The sequence below is a fragment of the Balaenoptera physalus genome (assembly GCF_965194825.1).
Source record: "Balaenoptera physalus genome assembly, chromosome: 8".
Classification (NCBI taxonomy): domain Eukaryota; kingdom Metazoa; phylum Chordata; class Mammalia; order Artiodactyla; family Balaenopteridae; genus Balaenoptera; species Balaenoptera physalus.
Window position 1 is genome coordinate 103,707,907 of NC_138887.1, and position 20,622 is coordinate 103,728,528.

Consider the following 20,622-nt stretch of genomic DNA (forward strand, 5'->3'; position numbering starts at 1 on the left):
GCCTGCACACAGGATAAATCAGCTGAACAAATCCCATTATATTTTGGAACACTCAGAGAGACACAGTAATGACACCGAGACTAGGAAAAGATGTGGGCTTTCTTCTCCCCCGCTGATCCCGTTTCATACACATGGACAGCATGCGGGGCCCAATCCACCAGGAAAAAAATGTAAATTGAGAGGCCGAATGGAGAACTCCGTGAGTTGTCTTTTTTCCTGCTCTCCACTAACTTTGTTAATGAAATGAAGCAAGCGCCGTGTGCCAACATGTAGTCATTCCCTTCTGTCTTACAAAAACTAAGGGGCACATGAAGGTGGCAGCAGGGAGGATCTGGCTGGAAATGTATCCTCTCCTTCAAAGGCCTTAACTTAGCATTCATAACACGTGCTGGATGGCAGGGAAGGCGGATGGGGCACGCTCCAGGCCTGGGATTCTGAACATAACATCTGGGTTAGGCACAGCCCAAATCTCTCAAAAGCAGGTATTGGTGGAGAAAAAATATCAGTATGAAATCACAGCAATATTATTAAGTCTCTTTCTGTCTCATCAGGTGGTTACTGTAACCAAAGGAGACTATACTGATGATGCTATAAGATGTTTCAGTGTTCTACAAATATAAGGTGCTCTGTGACTATCATCATTTATTAATGTCTCTGTATTTCTCTTTCCCTAGGAGTCTCAGCACACTTTATTAAAGGGATATTGTTTTATCACCTCCTTCTAGAAGATGAAATGTATAATTTAAAGCAAAAAGGAAACCGCTCACCAGCTCAGTGACCTCTCACGAGCTGGACCTGGCTGAGACCCAAAGGCCCAAGCTCCCAGGCCAGCATCCCGGCCAAGACGCCACCCTGTGAGGATGACGGGAATTGAAGGAAAGGCCCAGAAATGCAGATCTGGATGGATAAGTCAGGCCAGTCTGTGTGCTGACTGAATGAGAGGCCCGGCTGCCAATCTGGGCTGGGCTGTGGCACACCATCTGGGGTGTGTGTGTGTGTGTGTGTGTGTGTGTGTGTGTGTGCGCGCACGCAAGCGTGTGTGTACACGGGAGAGGAATCTCGCTGTGTTAGCTGCTGTGTGTAGCGTGGAGGCGTGAGGGAGGATAAACCACAGAAAGAGGGAGCCTCAGGGGCGACTGTGCACAGAGTGTGAGTGCAAGTGAGAGAGTGACACACAGCAGAGAGAGCGACAGACAGACAGAAATGACGGGGACAGACACCATGAGAAAGTGATTCATATATCCAGAGAGAGGATGCGTGTGCACACGTGGGTGTGTGTACAGGGGTGCACGCCTCTGTGTGGGGCTTCCTGAAGTCGGTCTCTCGGTGTTAGGACACGGCATTGCCGGCCTCACATCCTAACCGCTGCTCGGTAGACCCCGCCCTGAGGTCGCGGCAGCTGTCGGTGTTACCGGTCTGCAGATGTGATTCCTGGGTCTCGTCACCCTCCCTGCTGGCCCACTGGGCTCCAGGGTGGTGTCCTGGGAGGTCATGCCCAGCCTAGGAGGCCAGCCTCAAGCCCCTTCCTCTCATCAGGCCCAGCATATCACGCAGGGCTCAGCCACCATCCTGGAACGCAAAGCACCACGTGTACTTGGCTGAGATGCAACTTTAATTGCAGATTCTGCTGGCCAGAGAGAAAGAGGTGGGTGTCCTTTTCACCTGAATACCTGGAACAGCAGCCATCTCAAGGGGAGGGGGGAAAACTTGAGTAAAGACAGGGTCTGTGGTATGGCAGCACCTCCCAACCCACTGCTAAAACACAAGTCTGGAGTACGGGGTCAGTGGGCTGTGAGGGGTGAGGGCCTGGGCTGATGTGGAAGGAGATTTGTGATGTGTGCTGTCACTGGGACTTGAGTGTGGTGTATGCGGTGCATGTTTAATGGTCCCCGTGTGTGTGTGTGTGTGTGTGTGTGTGTGTGTTAAGTGAGCTGGAGCTGAGGAAGGAGGGATGGGGGAGACAGGAGCAGGGGTTCCTGGTCTGAGAGAGGACTGCTGCTGAGCAGAGAAAGGCCTGCCTTGCGCCACAAACAACAGGACATACCCGTCCAGTCAGAGCTGCACTTCCTGCCGACAGGAAAAGAAAACAGCCCGAGCAGACGGGCAGAAACCGGCCCCCGGAGCCTGCGGTGGCTGCCTGGCCATTCCGGATACGCACTCTGGTGGAGTTTCAGGATCCCAGGCGCCAGACCGAACTGCGTGACCGTCAGGCTGGGCTGGGAGGCCAGCCCGCGTCCAGGGGGTGACCCTGTCGCCTCCCAGGGCTGCCCTGCCGGAGAGCAATGGATATGAGTCACAGCAACAGCACACACAAACGGGGTTCTCCTTTCCCACTCCCTGCTGCTGGATATGAAGCGAAGCTTGGGGTTGAAAATAAAAAGCTCGGTCCCGGGTGCCTCTGTGAACCTTGTGAGACTGAGCAGGGCTGGTGAGTAAACCCTGAACTCAGGCAGGCACCTGGTCTGGCAATGGCTCTCAGTCAGGGGCTTCTGGAAACGTGAGGGGTTTCCTAGTTCCTGCAGCGACTGCGGAGTCCAGCCCCACTGGCACTCAGTGCTCCAGGGCCCAGCAACGCAAACGCCCTGCAATGCCAGATGGCCCTGCGCCGTGAGTCATCCCAGCCCCGCTGCCACTGCTGCGTCATGGAGAAACACCAGCGGGAAGGGCACCTGGCCGAGAATTAGGATGCATGGAAGGCTCTAGTCCACCAACTACATGACCTTCGGTGAAATACTTGACTTTTCGGTTCCTCCATCTCCTCAACTGGACAGGATGTCTGCCTTTCCTATTATCCTGAGAACTGCTGAGAGAAGAGGAGGCGATGAAGCCCTTTGTAAACTGTCAGGCACCACACGGACTCCCCAGGGGGATTGCCGGGTGGCTCGGAGGCCACCACCCTCTGCCCCCGCTACTGAGGCTGGACAGGTGTGAGGCGGTCACTCCGGTGACAGTCTCCGCCCCACGGACCGACATCTTCTAAGCTCCGCCCCATGGACCGACATCTTCTAAGTTCTAAGTTCGAGTCTTGAGGGGGCGATTAAGCAGCTGATTTTTGCTCATCCAGGCTTCTCAGCACTAAAGCTGATGCTGCCTGACTCCTACATCCACTTCTCAACTGGTCCCAAACTTAGGGAAGACTTAAGTGGCATGAGTGACAGTCACTCTCATGACCACAGCCCTCGTTCCCGTCACACAGGCTGTAATGACCCGCTTGGATGCGTCTCTCTCCTGGACTCCTAGGCTCCTGGAGACTGATGTCATGTCATGATTCTTGGCACCAACCAGGAGAGGGTACATTGCCAAGGGCCTAATGAGAGTTTCATCCATTCATTAACTCAGTTGGAGGCAGAAGGGCTAGTGTCCCGTGAGGTGACCCCAAAGGCTGAAGAAAGGGTGAGAAGATAGAGATGGCCGTGCCCGGGGGCCTCCAGGACACCAGGCCTCTCGGCCCGCATAGAACACAAGAGCCTTGGGCCTCAACAGCACAGCCTCCAGCCCAGCAGTCCCACTGCAGGTCAGGAGTGTCGGGGCTCCCAGAAAGGGGCTGAGAGCTGTCGCCGTGACCTGCTCAGGGCCGTGGCACAGGCTACGAGCTCCTTGTCTCAACTGTCACTGCTCTGCAGACAGAGGGTGTGCGGACCCCGGTTAGCAGCCTTCAAAGGCACCAAAGATAGAGACCATCTCAGGGTTGAGCAGCAGAAACAAAGAAATGACATCATCATCCTTAACCCCGCCCCTGGCTGCTCACCAGCAAAAGGCCTTAGGTTGATCTACCGTCTCCCAAGTCCTAAGACACTGGGAGGAGCCCTGGCTGATCCCTCCAGGACCCTCCTTCTGCACAGGCCCTCCTGAGGTCCTCAGAGTAATTTTCAGATGCCAGCCCGTTTGTTCTTGGATACCTCTTTCCATCCAAGCTGGGAAAAACCAGGACACAAGAAAGAATGGGCCAGAAGGCAAAACTAGAAGTTGCTTCCATTCCCCCCTCCCCCAGGCACCAGCAAACACCTGGGCTGCTTCCCCAGCCTCTACACCCAACGCCCACTCCAGGATTTTCGTTTGCAACATGCGCTGACTTTCACAGGGACACAGTCCCACGAGGAAGACACTCCTGGCCGGCTGGCCCTTATCTGTGATAGGGGCTCAGCCAGCCTCTCTGGTTCTCCTGGAATAAAGACAACAGGTTGCTCCCTGGGGGCCTGCAGATCGAGGCTCCAGGTTCCCAGCCCAAAGCTTCTCCCCTCAGCTGGTCACCAGGCTGTGGGCCACCACGTGGCTCCACCAACGCCCCATGCATGGCAGGCTCCGACCCCATTTTCCCTGAACACAGCCAAACACAGCTGGGACCTGGTGAGGGGGTGGGGCCTCAGGGCTCATCCTACTTCCTGCTCTGAGTCCTGGAGGCATGAGTTCAGGGGAAGGAATGTGAATCCCAGGAAATGAAGAGACCAGAAAAGCCTGAAGAGCACCATGGAACAAGCATTCTAGCTTAGGGAATTAGGACAACAGGCGCACAATAAAAATGAGTCACTGGGCAAAAGGTACAAAATACCGGTTATAAAATAAGTCCTGGAGATGTAACGTACAGCATGGTGACATAGTTGATAATACTGTATTGTATATTTGAAAGTTGCTAAGGGAGTAGATCTCGAAAGTTCCGATCATAAGAAAAAGAATGTGTTACTATGTATGGTGATGGATGTAAACTAGACTCTTGTGGTGATCATTTTGTAATATACACAAATATTGAACCATTATGCTGTACACCTGAAACTAATACAGTGTTACATGTCAATTATATCTCAGTTTTAAAATGAACCACTTTTCAAGCTCTTTGAGTTGTAACTATGACAAAACCCACAAGGGACACCCAACCCTACAAAAAACAAGTCCTAAAGTCAGCCTCCTGGGCCTTATGCCCCCCTCCTCCACTTTCCTGCAGCTGAAACGCCGCAGGACAGAGGCCATCTGAGAATCGGTTCCCTTTCCCAGGCCTCAAGGGAATCCTGGACTCAGAGGCAAAAAAAGAACTCTAGAATTCATCTCATCCCTCCCTGCCTCAAGGTAAGAAGGCAAAAAGGAAAGGAATCCAACGGCCTTGTGAATGAATGAGTGCAGGAAAAGCTGGGTTTGCAAACACTGTGCCTGTGAGGGCTCAACGGGGACACTCAGGAGCCTGGCCTGCGTGGTCTGAGCTGAGGCCAAAAGAACCGTAGCCAAGCCCCAGAGCAAACTAACTTGAGTATGGGCTGAATCAAAGGAAACTGATACTGTGCATTAAAAGCTGGTGTGGCCTTTTAGACTGGCTGGGGAGACAGCCCCAGCCCTGTGTGGAGTTTCTGGCCTCCTCCTTTCTGCTCTCAGCCCTGAACTTGCCTCGAACTTGAAAAGGCTAATTAAAGCCCAAAGAAAAATCAAAAGCTTGTTATCTGGCTCCATTACTCCCAGTCCTGGCATTAGCCAGTCTTGCAAAGCTGCCTTCCCTCTGTTCTCTCCAAGGCCGCCAGGCGGATGTTAGGACCTGCAGCTCTGCAGACTCCCATGATGAACTTTGCTTTTTGTACTGTGGCAGGGAGCAAGGGCGAGACAAATGCTTGCCCATGGGCAGCCAGGCTGATCTCTGCAGCTGATCTTACTCCCAAAAGTATTGCCCAAAAAGACAGGATTGGAGCAAGTTTTGTGCAGCAAAAATAGCCAACCCCTCTGATCGCAAAAGAACTAGCTGTTTAGTAAGCACACAGCATAAACTTGCTAATTTCTAACACAAGGTGTATATGTGAGTGCTTGTGAGGGTATTTCTTGTGTACGTGCACATGCATGTGTGTAGGAGTGTGTATGTATGTGCGTGGTGGTGAGAGGCAAGGGGGCTGTGTCACCCGTGGCACCGGTGGTTGCCCAGCAGTTCTGAGGTCCGGTCTGTCCCTCAGGGCCCACGGGCCCTGGGAAGGCCTCCTAAACCAACCCTTCATTCTCCCCGCCCCCTGGTTTCCTTCAGCCCTCTGTCACCCAGCACTGCGCCACGGCTGCTTCTGGACACTGTGACATGTTTCTTCCATGAGACTGTGCACACAGAAGATACTTAATAAATACAGTTTCCCAAGCAAGCTTAGAAAACTGTTTTCCCCTCTATGTTCACTGGACTCTCCCCCTACTTCTGATCTTATTTTCCCATTTCCTAATGATACGCAAGGGGCTAAAAACATACCTCTCCTGAAGTTCTACATCTACCCCAAATGTAAAATGACTGCCTCCCTACTCCCAGTAGGGGTTTTACTCTAAGCTCTGCCTCCACCACCCATTGGTTTTATTCTAAGCTCCCAGCAGAGTGACTTGCAGCATGGTCGCTAAGAAGGTGGGTACACCTCTCAAGTCACCGCACACGACAGTGCAGCCTTCAAGAATGCCTGGTGCACGTGGCGTCTATGGCACACAATCCCGCCTATTCCAGCCCCTCCTCTTACAGCCAGTGAGCCAGCCGGAATAGAGAAAAGTGCCGATAGGAAATCTACATTTAGCTCCAGCTCTGACTCTCATAAGCTCAGTGCCGTGGTCACAGCATGCCTGAGCCGGTGATAATCCGAGTCCAGTGACACCCAGAGGCGGGATACACTTGTCTCATCTACAAGATGGGACAGATGATTCACACCCCATGGAGGCCACAGCCTAGGTCTCGACACCGTGCCATCCTGGCCCAGAGGCCCTCCCCGGACTCACCGCGCTGCTGCAGGGAATGTCCTTCACCTTGAGCCAGGCCAGGTCCAGCGTGCCCTCGCCCCGATAGCAGGACTGCAGCCGCTCCTTAATGCGGTCGTTGATCTGCTTCAGGATGAAGAGGCACAGGGCCGACTCGTCCAGGGATTTCATTTTCCGCTTCTGGCCTTTGGAGAAGATGGTGAAGAGGAGGTCGTCCTCTGGGCGAACCCCGAGGGTCCGGGCGAGCACGGCCCCAGCTTTGGACAGGTAGGCAGCCTGCAGCAGGCGGTACTCCACCCCGCCACGCTCACAGCCAATGGGCACCTCCACGTAGGAGTTGAAGGCCGTGTCCTCCTTGCAAAGCCTCACGAGCTTGGACGTATAAACCTGCTCCTTTGTGGTGGAGCCCGGGGGAGACACCATCTCAGGCTGAAGCGTCAAGAAGTAGACAAAGTTGCCGCTGCTGAAGCCGTAGACGTAGTAGATATCAAAGTCGGGGATGACGGTGAAAGTGTCCGAAGGAATCTTGATCATCGAGGCCACAAACTCATCGTGGAAGACGTACGCGAACATGCCATCCGCCTCTGAGTTCTTGGTCAGTTTCCGGCTGGAGATGGTGGGGAAATACTCCGGCTTCCCGTCCACGGCCGTGGCAATGAAGAGCTTGTCGTCCAGGTTGTTGTAGGAGACGATCACCCCAAAGACAGAGCCACTCTCGTTGACCCCCGACAGGTAGTGCTCCTTCTTGTGAAAAGGCTCCCCCAGCTTGAAGAGGTCCTCCAGCCTCAGGAGCTTGCAGATGCCTTGGTACAGGCTCCCGCAAGCGATCAGCCTGTTCTCCTTGTAGTCTATCAGGAGCATCTTGTTGACATTGTTGGTGGTGGTCAGGGGCTCGTTGCACGTCTGGACAATGCGGGGAGGGTAGCACTTGGGATTGTCCTCGTCCGGCCCGGTCTGGTGGGTCACCAGGACCTTCAAGTCGCTGGAGAGCTTGTAGATCCGATTGACGGCCCCCACATAAATGTGCCCTGTCCTCTCGTCCACCACCAGGTGGTTGAAGCTCTCGGCGGGCTCCCCGCGGAACGTGACAAAAGATCGCTTCTGGGGCAGCAGGGGTGGCTGCTGGGGGAGTAGAGTGGAGGAGCCCATCCCCACCATTAGGAGGTGGGAGAGCAGGCAAGTCCAATTCCAAGGCATGGCTTTCATTTCAGAGACGCGTCCTCGGGGCACAGTCACACTCGGCACAGCACTGTCGAGGGAGGAGTGCAGGCTCCCTACGGGGGGGAAAGGAAAGAGGTGATGCTGGTTGACAAAGGCAGAGGCTTAGTTTCACCCCACAGCTTGTCTGGCTGGGCCCTCAAAGCATACTGCACACACTGAAACCGACCTGCAATGGGGGACGCTGGGGCCAAGGGAGCCAGTCCCCAGTGTGTGGGTATGAGTGCCCAAGCTGGGTGGCAGCAGGAGGGCACTTCAGTAATAGTACTAGTAATAATACTAGCAACAGTAACAACAATGGTAATGGTGACGATGATGATGATAAACAGCCATTGCCCACAGAATGCCTGACTTTGCATCAGCCACTGTCCAGCACCTTCCCGAGACTCTCATTTCATCTTAACAAACCCTTCAGTGCGGGGGATCTTCCACCTGACCCTCCAGATCTGCTCTCTACCCTTCTCCGTGCCCAGGAGGCTGACCTGTATGGACTATACCTCTGCAGCCTCCTTGCCCTTGGGCCTGGTTAGGTGCAGCCAGTGGGGAGAATCAGTCGAAGCCCCGTGGGAGGGGGAGAGGCTAGGAGGAGGGGAGGGGGCTGCAGGTACTGGGGACGCCCCACCCTCAGGTCCTGCGAACCACCTCCTGCCTGCCTCCCTTTGGTCCTAGGGGAGGTAACGGGCCTCAATGTTCTTGCCCCCAAACACTGCCCTGCCTCTAAGGAGGCACGTGTCAAGACCCCCTCTATTAACCTTTGTGCAAATGACCTGATTTGTATGTGCAATGTTTCCTGCTGGGGCCCTGACCAGCAGCCTTGTGATATAAGTACTACTGACACTCCCACCTTACAGCTGAGGGGAGTAATCCAGGTTGCACAGCTAGAAGCCCTAGAGGCCAACTGACACCAGGACCAGGACTGTCCAAGTCCATGGCAGACTCTCATGCTGTCCTGCTAAAACGTCTCAGTTTACCCCAGCCAGGCACAGCCGGGGACGTCCACCAGTGACTGTGTACGCACAGAAGACGAGTTCACACAACCCTTTTTAGGGGGCTGTCCGTCACAGCCCTGGCCCTCTGGGTCTGCACCTACTGCAGGGGAAGCTTCTCCTTTGCGCCTCCCCCCTGCTGGGCGGTGCATGAGGCCTAATGAACAACCCACATCCCGGATCCCTTTACTCTGAGGCGGCCACCAGGTCCTCTGGGTGCACCGGCCAGGTCTGAGCCCCGATGTCATTTTGTTTTTTTTTCATTTTTTTTAAGTCTTTATTGAATTTATTACAATATTGCTTTTGGTATTTTTATGTTTTGGTTTTTTGGCTGCGAGGCATGTGGGATCTTAGTTCCCCGACCAGGGATCAAACCCGCACACCCCCCCCCCCCCCGCATCGGAAGGTGAAGTCTTAACCACTGGACCGCCAGGGAAGTCCCCCGACGTCATTTTAATGAGGCAGGTCTTGGTCGCTGCCCGGGGTGAGGCCTCCTCTGAGAGGTTTTCATTAAAGGCAGAGAACAAATGCTTTAAGAAAAGTGGTCAAATAAATAAATAAATAAATAAATAAATAAATAACTCCCCGTGGAACAAAATAGCTTTCCATCCTAATGGTCTCATTCATTTCTATTCAAGATGCTTTTCTGCGTGTGTTTCCAGAGGATGGCTTCATATTTCTTCCAGTTTGGGAGAAATCTGGGCAGGAATGGCCTACATCTTATTCGGAGACATCTCAGCTCTGTGGAATTTCTCTCATTTCCCCCTCCCAAACAACTCAGAAACAAGGTGATGGGAAGAGGTAGATGGCTGAGCCAAAGAAACCTATCTGCCCCTCCCACAAGCAGAGAGAGTACAAAGTTAGATGGAAACCAAGAGAAGAAAGAAGAAGGAAAGCAAAACAAACACTTGACATTGTCAGCTAACCGTGACATTGACATTGACGTTTTCATTCCCAATGAAAACCACAAACATTCTCAAGAAAACGTCAGAGGAGGGAAACTGGCACACCCACGACCGACAGCAGTCTTGTGAGCGGAGGGCCTCCATCTCTTCCCCCGCGTGGCGAACGTAGGCTGAGGGCACCTTCCAAATGAACAAGACACCATGGATCCAAGGATGGCCGAGGCTGGACCAGGCCCTTGAAAAACCCAGAGTCGGGGGGCAGACACCGCCAGAACCCAATTACTCAGATGGCGAAACGTTGCATGACGGACTTCGAGAGCTCAGGTGAGGACAGCTGACCTCTAACCCCGGGCTAGGGAGCAAGGAGAAGGCTGTGGGAGGCCTTGGAGAGGCGATGGCACTTGGGCTGAGCTGTGAACTTCGAGAGGACCCGCAGAGCTGGAAAGGAAGGGCCTCCTTGGGAAGGGGTCCATGGAGCCACAGCAAGGGCATTTCAACCGGGGTGCACGCCAGGAAGAGCCTGTCTGGAAAGCATGGTTCGTGAGAGTCAGGAGGAGATAGGGCTGGAGAGGGAGCCAGGACCGCGTCAGGGCGTCCCTGGGAGGTTGAGACTAAGATGCACAGTAGTGAGGGAGGAAACTTAAAGGAGAAGAGCTCAGCCCCCGCTCCCAGAGAGGAGCCTCCGCGCTCCTGTCGATTTAGCCTTTGCTTGAAGAACTGAGGCCTGTGAGCTCCGTGGGGGTAGGGAGGGCCTGCCTTGCTCACCGGTGTGTCCACAGTGCGAGACCCCCACCTGACATGGAGGGGAGACTCAAGAACTCTTCCCTGACTGGCAGGAGGAGGGGCTGGAGGCGAGGAGCACCAGCATCTGTGCATCGTTCATGGGGCCCCAGGCCCCAAGGCAAGTGCTTGCCCACCCACTACCTCGCTCCTCAGACAGCTGTTCGCTGGGGTCAGGAGTGCCTGACCTGCTTTTCAGGTGAGGAAACTAGCTCTGCAAGAGCACGTGGCTCATCAGTGGCAGAGCTGGGGTTGAAACCCAGCTTTGTATCACTGCAAAGCCCGTCCTATTTCTAGGAAAGCACAATTCCAGAGCCCTCAGAAGTCCAGTCTAACCCACGTAAGTTCCCACACACAGAAGTCCCAGGACATCACCTGGCAATACCAGCTCTACAGGAGGCGAGCAAAGCCCCTGGGGACTCCCAGGGCATAACCTCACAGGTCATGCCCATCACAATGGGCACAACTATTTCCCTCTGAAAGCATAGAGGGCTGGAAAGTGCCTGGCACAGGGCTTCTCCTGGCCCGAAGTAAGTGCTTCTTAAGTGAGAGTTGTTGTTGTTGACAAGAGTGAAAGAAGATGAAAAGAATTAGGATCAAAACATGCCCGATGGCACCATCTCTGTTAGAGTGATGAGGGGTCAGGAGGTCAGGCGGGTTCATCAAGAATTGCCTGTGCAAATCTAAATATCAGAGAAGAATCCAGAAGTTTTTGAGCTGAAAGAGAGGATCCAGTTTGATGATTCCCAATCCCTGATTTCAGTGACCAGGAAGCTGCGATCCACAGACGTTAAAGGACTTGCAGGAGGTCGCATAGTGAGTTCACGGTGGGGATGGTTAAGCTCAAGTCCTTGGACTCCTAATCCAGGCAGGGCTCTTCCCACGTCTCCTGACTTCACCTGAACCCGCTTCAGCACCTGCTCCTGCCCTTTGTCTGGAGGAGGCCGCTCTCTGGGTGCCATATTCTCTGCTGCCTAACACAGCTCTCAGAACACCGCCGCCAACAACCAGATTCCAGCAGGGCTGGTGATCCTCACTCCAGACAGGCAGGTGTGGGTCAGGCCTCAGCCACCGACCCTCTGGAGGGAACTTCCGGCCGTCCCTGTATTGGAACCTGCCGAGCCCCGGGAAAGTGTGCCCGCCACACCCCGCCTTACTGTACACACTCACGGACCCACAAGCCAATCAACAGCTCTCTGCTTTGCAAGAGGCGAGACGAGGAAGCCTGTAATTATAAATTTACTGAGCAGAAAGGTGCCAGGCCTCATTCTCCATCTTGTACTAGGCATTGAAAGGAGACACAGTTATGCATCTCAAACACTTGTCACCCTCATCTGGGGATGGCGAAATTACTGCGCCTGGAGAGGGGGGAGCCCACAGAAAACAACAACGTGTGATAGGAATAACCAGCCTCTCATTTTACACACCACGAGAGAGACGGATTAGCTAGCAAACAAACAAGAGAAATGGAGGAGAAGGGGGAGCTAGCAGGGATGTGGGCTTCAGCTTGCCTCACCAGAGACCCCACCGGGCACTGCCACAGCGGTGAGCCGGCCGCAGCCCTCCTACCCCAGCACGGGACCCACAGGTGAGCAGAGCTGCCCGCCCCTGCCCTTCAGGGCGGCCTGAGGCGGTCCGTCCTGGCAAAGCTGGACTTCTCCAGTGGTGTCCGTTCCAGCTATCCAGGTAAGTGATGACTCAACCTAGGAAACCCTCATTGAGATTCCAGATCCCATCCACCGTTTCTCTCTCAGGTCATCATTCAGCTGTTTTTGTTTTTGTTTTTTTTTAAGATTTTTTTGATGTGGACCATTTTTAAAGTCTTCATTGAATTTGTTACAATATTGCTTCTGTTTTATGTTTTGGTTTTTTGGCCGCGAGGTATGTGGGATCTTTGCTCCCCGACCAGGGATCGAACCCGCACACCCTGCACTGGAAGACAAAGTCTTAACCACTGTACCACCAGGGAAGTCCCTCAGCTGGTTTTAAAACAAAAGTATCAGAGGTAGCATTCAGCCCAATTCTGACTCTTCAAGGCAAATAATGTAACCGAGTCACCACAAGATGGCCCGGAAGGACTCACTGAACTAGGTAGGGTGGGAAAGGAAGACAGAACTGAAAGTCTCTGAGTCAAACCCAAACACTCTGCTGTTTCCCCCTCTTTGAAATCAAATTTTAATTCTGAATCATCTCAGGGGAGATGGGACTCATTTTTAGAAGCTGATCATCATTTTGATTAGAGAAATTGGGGCTTTGTTTTGTGTGGCAAGTGGTGAAGAGCTCAAACTAACTTTCATGAAATAGAATCATCTTCTCAGATTCCTGAGTGGCAGAGAAGAAAGTTATTATAGAGTAGTTTAAAAATAGCAATTACCTCACAAAATTACTTTAGAGCTTACAAAGTGTTTTCACATATATTATCTCATTCTGATTGTACTGTACGTGGCAACCCTGTTAGGTAGAAGAGGCATTTGTAAGTATACGGCCTCTATAGATAAGGAAACGGAGGCATGAGCAGGGACAGGTCCTGGCTGGGGTCACACCCAGTGACAGTGGGACTTGGCAATCTGTTCAGGTCTCCCTCGGTGGCACATGGTACCTTCCCTGACCCTCTGGACAGAATCCTGTTTTCCTCAGGACGTTTGCCATGGGATAATAGAACATCCAGAAAATGTCTTCTAGGATGATATTTCAAAAGACAAGTCATAATCCAGCATCAGTCTAGTAACCTGCTTAGGTTACAGGTACTTTTTTAATGAAATAAAATAGAAGAGAAAAATAAGAGTATGTCACATTTAGGAAGGATAAGACTTTTGTGAGACTTTTGTTTCAGCCATGTATGTGTATGCATGAGTGTGATGTAAGTGTACTTCTTACCATCAGTCACTGTGATGGTGAATTTGATGTGATCACTTGGCTGGGCCATCGTGCCCAGATATGTGGTCAAATATTATTCTGGATGTTACTGTGAGGGTGTTTTTGGATGAGATTAACATTTAAATCAGTGGACTTTGAGTGAAGCAGACTCTCCCCTAAAATATAAGTGTGTGGCTACCAGGTCAGGTGAAGACTGAATAGAACAGAAGCCTGACCTCCCCAAGGTAGAGGGAATTCTGTAGCAGAAGCCCTTGGACTTGAACTATGACATGGGGTCTCCTCTGAGTCTCAAGTCTGCGGTCCTACTCTGCTGATTTTGGACTTGGAGCCTCCATAATTGCATGACCTAATTCCTTAAAATCAATCTCTCTCTTTCTCTCTCGATATATATATGTAGTTTCTGCTTCTCTGGAAAACTCTAATACAGTCATGATTTAAAAAAAAAAACGAAAGACACTGTTAGAGATAGTAGACACCTGTTGTTTTTGATGTTGTTTTTGCTACCATTCATTTATCCTCTGGGGATCCACCCCTTCACCCCCTCTCAGCCCAGAAGCGTCTGGGGAAATTGACTCCACCCCTGGTTCAAGGGAGGACACATGACCCGGGCCCAAACCAATCAGCACGGAGCAAGGGCAGGTCACAGGGACTAGTTTAGGGATGGGTACCTGGTTGGATCAGAATCTCTGGGAGGCAACAGACTTTGGATGGAGCGCTGAGGAAAAAGTCCTAGGTCTTCCATTGGCTGTGGCCTTGGAGAGGGCGGGCTTAAGAACTGCGGACACCATCTTGTAACCAGGGGAGTGGGAGGAGGGGAGGGGGGCCTGAAGAGAAGGAAGTTAAGTACGAAGAGAGCAGAGCTGAGGCAGGGCAGAGAAAGTCCTGAGTCCCAGGTCCTGGTGACATCACACAGATGTCTAGATCACATGCACTGAAGCCACCTCTATGCTTATACTTCCTGGCTACGTGAGCCCAAAATTCACCTTTTGCATAAGCCATTGAGGGTTCTGGCATTTGTTAATGAAAGAATCCTGACCCACACACAGAAAAATCCAGCCTTCCAGCCAAAAGAGTAAGGTGTCTCTCACCACATCCTCCCTAATAGACTGTTCTTTCACAAGAAGAAGCATGCCAAAGAGATCTCAGTGTCCCACTGCCCCAGGGATAAACTAGAATTTTGCAAATGGTGAGGCTTTTTCCAGGTGCGTTTGGGTGTGTGTGCATGCACGTGTGTGTGTGTGTGTGTGTGTGTGTGTGTGTGCTGACTTCCATAATCCATCACGATGCTCCCCTGTCTGCTGGGCCTTTGCCTTGAGGGCTGTGCTGACAGGTCTCCTGGGATGCTCTCCACCTGTCCATGCCTCCGTGTCCTCGGCACAGGTGGTTTCCCCTGCCCAGGATGACCACCCCACCCCCTCACCTAGGGCCTCACCCTTCAGATGAAGCGTGTCTGACCCTGGCCCTGGTCTAGGACAGCCCCCACTGCGTGTCAGTCCAGGAACTCGAGTTAGTCTCACATTCTACAACCACAAGCGTCTCACATTCCACCAACGCTGCTATATTTGCCCACTGATGCTCCCTGCCATCTAAAAAATATGAGCTTCTGGAGGTCAGAAATTACTATGTATTTTTCACCACTATTCTCTTCAGTTCCAAGCCCAGAGCTTGATATATGGTCGGTATGTCGGGAATACATGAAGGAATGGATGGATGAATTATGGATGAATGAATGAATGATGAATGACTAAACGAGGAACGGATGACGACTTCACAGAAGAGTGTATGAGGTGGCAGCTGGGATCCCCCACAGCTGAAGTACCAAGTAAATCTTGGTGCTGAGCCACTTGGCCCAAACACACAATGCTGATTTTACCCTGCTCTAATCAGGGCTTATAGCTACTTAAAATACCCACTTTTGCCCATTAAAAGCATGACTTCAAATGCAACAGGGAAAATACACCTTTCAGACACAGTTTACAATGAGAACTGCCGGTCCTCCAGCTGGAATATCATAACAGGTTGCCTTGCAACCACAAATTAGACTTGAGAACCACTGCCCTACTCAGCAGAGGACATCGGCGCAGGCTATGTTGAGGAGAAGGAGCTGGGCCTGGAAACAAAACTGCGGCAAGGAAAACAGACAACGCAGGAGACCCAGCTGCTGGAAGTCAGGATGCATTTGTTCATTCGGCCAATGCGTGTTGATGGATCACGTACCACGAGAGGGGCTCTCAGCTGGGTGCAAGGGCTACAGACGCTCCAAAGCGGAGAACAGTAGCCCCGCCCTCCAGTGGCTGAGGTCTCTTACTGGATCCTGTAGCTTTCCCCTTTGAGGTCATCCATAGTCACTGGCAAGCTCTGCCGAGCTCCACCTCCCAACCCCTCCTGGTTTCCTAGAAACCAGGAACCTCATTCCCCTTCGTCTCCCTTACTGGGCTGCACTAGAGGTAATTCATTTCTTGTGCAGGTGAGGCCAGGGGACGGGAAGCTAGCTCTCCACCAAAGCTGCGTGCCTCCCCATCCGTGCAGCGGCTGGTGTAAAGGCGTTGACAAGAGATGGCTACCAGCTATGGCCTACACTTCTCGGCCTCTCCGTTTCCACACAGTCTCCAGGTGTGACCGCATGACTGGTGAAGGAGTGTCGTGGTGACACTTCCATGCCAAAGCAGGTAAGAAATAGATATGTCTTCTCTACAGATCCTTTTACCAGCTGGATAAACAGGATTCTGAGGCCCTGCAAGATGGTGGAGCCTCAAGATGGAAGGACACACCCACTAACCACAGACATCCAGGTCAGACAAGAAATAAACCACTCCTGGGACAAGGCTCTGAAATGGTGAACTTGTGCGTCCCAGCAGTTGGCACCACCCTAACGAACACAGGCAGAAACGCAGCCAGCACGCTGCGTATCAGAGCCGGATTCCAACCCGAGGCTGGGCGCAGTGGGGCTCCGTTCCTGCAGTGCATCAGGCTGACCCCAGGGAAAGTCCTCTTTAGGTGTCAGTAGCTCCCTCCTTGTTCCCAAAGCCAGACTGCAAGTTGCCAAGCCCAGAGAGGTGGGAGATGGCCATGCCTATGTCTACAGGGGTGAAATATCTTCATGTTCCTCCGAAGTGGTCCTTCTGAAGTTTGGAAGCAGGGAGGCACTCTGTGTGTGCAGCTAAGGCCAGTGAGGGGACTGGGGACACAGCCCAGGTCTCCTTTCTATTTCATCCAAGAAACACCAGCCAGCTATTGATCCAAACCAGCAAAATGGAGAAAGGCCTTTGTAAGATTCCTCCTCCAATTTGTAATCTATGCATTCAGAAGAACGTCCTCAGTAAGTAACCAGTGTTTTTTCTTGTCTGCATTTCTCACTTGAAACTCTTGGTTTCTAGAAGTAGGAGCCGTGAATTGTGATTTTCTTTCTTTTCCTGGAGGATTATATTTACACGGAACACCTGTGCCTGCCTCCTGACGCCACGATGGGCATGCGGCCCCCTGTGTGCTTCACTACCTGGTCCTGGCCTTTGCTGCCACCCCTCCTCCCTGTTGAGGTCTCAGAAGTGACTGCCACGTTCATAAGAGGAAAAGTGCCCCAGGGTGTGGGTGTCATAGTGCGATCCATCACTACCACCAGGGGAAAGATCAAGTCACAACACTGTGCCTGGACAGTCTTATGTGCAGGAGGGGGGACCCAGGAGGGGGACCCAGAAGGCTCAGCCCGGCCATGACCCAGCACAAAACCAGAAGGCAGCCACAGCTGGGGCAGGTCATGAGCCCAAGAATCAATCCCTCCAGGCTGCTTTCCCTCTGCTTCTGCTCTTTGGAGCAATGAGAAATGTGACATCGGTGGTCGGAGGAAGGGCTGGAGAAAGGCATAAAGGATGGGGAAGAGGGAGCCATGGGGAGCCAGGCACAGGCTTAGCGTCCAGCCGCCAGGCAACCAGCCTGGTCCCTGGGAAACTCAGCACCAAGCTCAGCTACTTAATCCTTACTTTCCAGTTTATTAGAGAGGGCTGGGGGAACGTGATTACCATGGACAGAGCCTTTGCAACCAGCCTGGAAGAAGAGTCTGCAGGAGGGTGGGTCAGTGAGCCACCCCCATTCAGAGATTAGGTCCACGTCGGACCCCTGAGGCCCCCATCTATGGTTTCCCCTCCCCCAGGCCTCCCCATCCTTGGCCTTGAGGGACCCCCCCCCAGGGTGCAGAACCACCTTTCCCTGGCCAAGTCCGCTGTTCCCAGCAGAGACGAGTGGGAGCTCCAGCGAGCCCAGGAAGCCCAAGATGGAACTCTATTATTACACTGTGGCAGCCCTTTATATTCCAGGCACTGTGCTCGGGCAGGGGAGTCGCTAAGCCTCCAAGTCCGGCTGTGAGGCTTTAAAAACACAACACTCTCAATAGCAGCCTGGGCTGGGAGGACAGAATCGTCAGCTTCTTTCCAGCGTCTCATTTAAAGAAACCAGCCAGCCAGGAACCGGGGGTCAGATGTGCCAGCCGACTTGGCGTCAGTGTGGTCACTCTCTTCCACCCCAGCCCTTGGCCCGGCCGGTGAGAAATGCCCTATCCAGGGGGCTGGCTCCCAGTATCTTCTGAGGGTCCCCACTGGCCTCTGGAGGTGCAGAAATGAAGGCACATCATGGGAAGATGCTCAAGACACCCCAAAGCTGTGGCAAAGGGAGCATCTGTTGTCACTTTTGCTGCCCCAAGACCTGGGTGGACATTCGTGTCACAGAGAAGGGGCTTGGGGTCCACCATGTGCTGGGATAGTCATCTATCTGTGCAGCCCCGTCTCAGGCGTATGGCCCAGGGCGAAGTGGATGGAAGACTTGCTTCGCTAACTGATCTTCATCTGGAAAGGAGGCTCTCTGCCGCTCTCCCTGCCACCCATTCCCCCACTCCCCTGGGCCTTGCCATCTTCTCTCCCTGGACTCCCAGCCTGGCACCAGAAAGCAAAGCCAGTCATGTGGGCTTCAGGCTAATGAGCTCCTCTCTTTCAAGGCCCTTCTCTCCTGCCACGGTCGTGGAAAGAGGCAGGATATCCTTCGTGCACAGCGGTGAACGTGTCGGCCACAGGCACCCATAAGAGCCTCCCCTCTCTGAATCACAGCAGCAAGGACGCTACAGGTATCAGGAATGGACCTCCTCACTGGCCACAGTCCTGCTTTCTTGATGCCTCAGTTTCCCCATCTGTAAAATGGCATTTCTGGAAACAGGGTGATGAGTCAAGGGAGATCGTTATGTTTCTTTCTGGGCTTAAATCTAGGAGGAGTGAGAGTGAAGCATTTCAGGCGTCATGGAGCACAGGCTGACGCTGATGTGGGGAGGGTTCCACGAATGGCCTTTGCCATGAGATGGTGAGGATGGCAACACCCGGGGAGGGGGTGTTCACTGCAAAACACAAGGCTGGTGCTGAAGTCTCTTTCCAGTCTCTTTGCATCTTCACCTACACTGGCTTTGTAGTGGCTGAAATCCAAGTTGTGCGGAGCCTGGGGACAGCCCACCGCGGTCTAGTTCCACGACCTGCCCCCAGAGAACGCGGGGCATGCGGCTGTTAAGCGAGCCTCCATCACACTCCTTGGACCTATCTTCTCTCTCTCAGTGAGGACTGCTGGAGCGGGACGCACCTTGTCAGCTCAGGCAGTGGCCCATTCACTGAGTCAGCGCCTGGGGAGCAAGGTAACCTTTCAAGGAGGGGCCCTCGCTGCTTCCGGCCTCTGCGGACCCCACCACTCGACAGTTGAGTGAAGGATCAGCAGGAGGCCTCCAAGCTCTGAAGCCACCCCACCCACTGAAGGGCTTAACTGATAACCCACGATAAGGTGATCCTGCCTATTTCATCTCCTATCTTTAGCAGGAGAAGGAATTTTAAAACGAATGGAAATTCCCTTCTTTAGGCTGGTAGAAATCTCTAAGTAAACTTTTCTGACTAAAAAAAGTCAACAGGTTTGGAAAGGATGCTAGAAGCAGGTTGCTAGGGGGACCCAGATGGGAGCCCACTGCACTCAGACCCTTGCACTCAGCGTCTCTCCCAGGTACCACTCTGCTCCCAAAATGCCTCCCCACCCCAGGCCATCACTGCCACCCCCAGCAGCAGACCTGCTTCGCACAGCCCGGCCTCCTGCCTTCCAGCGCACAGGGTCTTCCTGAGGGAAGCTGGTGATGCCACCAAATGGCAACACCATGAGGGAACAGGCTATTTGGGGCACATCTGGGCCAAATACTCACACTTCTGCTGTCATCTAATGTGTAGTGGGAAGGCTCTTTCTCTCCCCTGTCCCCTCCTTGTCCTTCTACCCCCTCCCTTTCTTTTTCAATTCCCGGGAAAATCAGGAAGTGAACAGTTGTCTCCCTTGCTGGTCTATATTCATGTAATTAGTGCTATTTAATTCCACGATGAGCCAAAGCTCAGAAAATACAAAACATATTTCAGCTGCGTGCCGTGAATCTTGGCAGAAATCTTCCCTGCAGCCGGAAGCAGAACAGAGCTATATTCACTCCTTTAAAAAAAAAAGGTTCAGAATCGACTGCAACAAAGTTTGGGGGCCAGGCACTACTACCTGGAAATATGCAAGGAGCTAGCAGAATAGGGTATTTTATATCTTAAAGTTTGGAAATAATCTCCATCACCATGGCAACACTGAATTTTAAAAATACTTAGTATTGATCAAATAACACTAGTATAACATGTCATTCCTCCTAAGGAGGTGGTTCCTGGCTCCCCATCCCCTCCTTATTCCCATGGGCTTTAAGTGTTTGGGTCCCTAGCAGTGGGGACCTGTGCCACCCTGTCATCCTGCCTTTCCCACCTGCTGGGCACACACCTGTGAACCAAAGGACCAAGGAGACGTGCAGTTTCTGGCAATGAATCTCAATTAACTAACACATTCCAATCTCCCAACTCCTTTGCCCCTGCCCATCCCACTCTATTCTGCTGAGACCTCACTCTATTTCCGTATTTGTGCCAGCAACATACGAGCAAGGAGCAGCAAATCTTAACCCCCATCCTGCCACCATTTCTCAAGTGAGGCACAGAATGGTGAAGACCCTACAAGACCATTCTCCAAGGTGCCCATCACTGTAAAGAGACCAGTCCTCAACAAGTCAACCTCTGCCCCACATCGATGCCGGGGCCTCTCGCCAGCACTCCCGCCGGGACTAAGTCCCTCCTATAGCACCCCTA

The 20,622-nt window shown here is 52.7% G+C and overlaps 1 protein-coding gene across 7 annotated transcripts in view; it reads right to left on the bottom strand.

The window, feature by feature from the left end:
* Positions 1-20,622, bottom strand: part of PLXNA4 (plexin A4) — a 596,073-nt gene that overhangs the window by 357,385 nt on the left and 218,066 nt on the right. For all 7 annotated transcript variants that reach the window (XM_082472852.1, XM_082472851.1, XM_082472850.1 and 4 more), the window contains one exon: positions 6,712-7,964. In XM_082472852.1, coding sequence (XP_082328978.1) covers positions 6,712-7,964 — 1,253 coding nt within the window. The remainder of the gene's footprint in view (positions 1-6,711; positions 7,965-20,622) is intronic.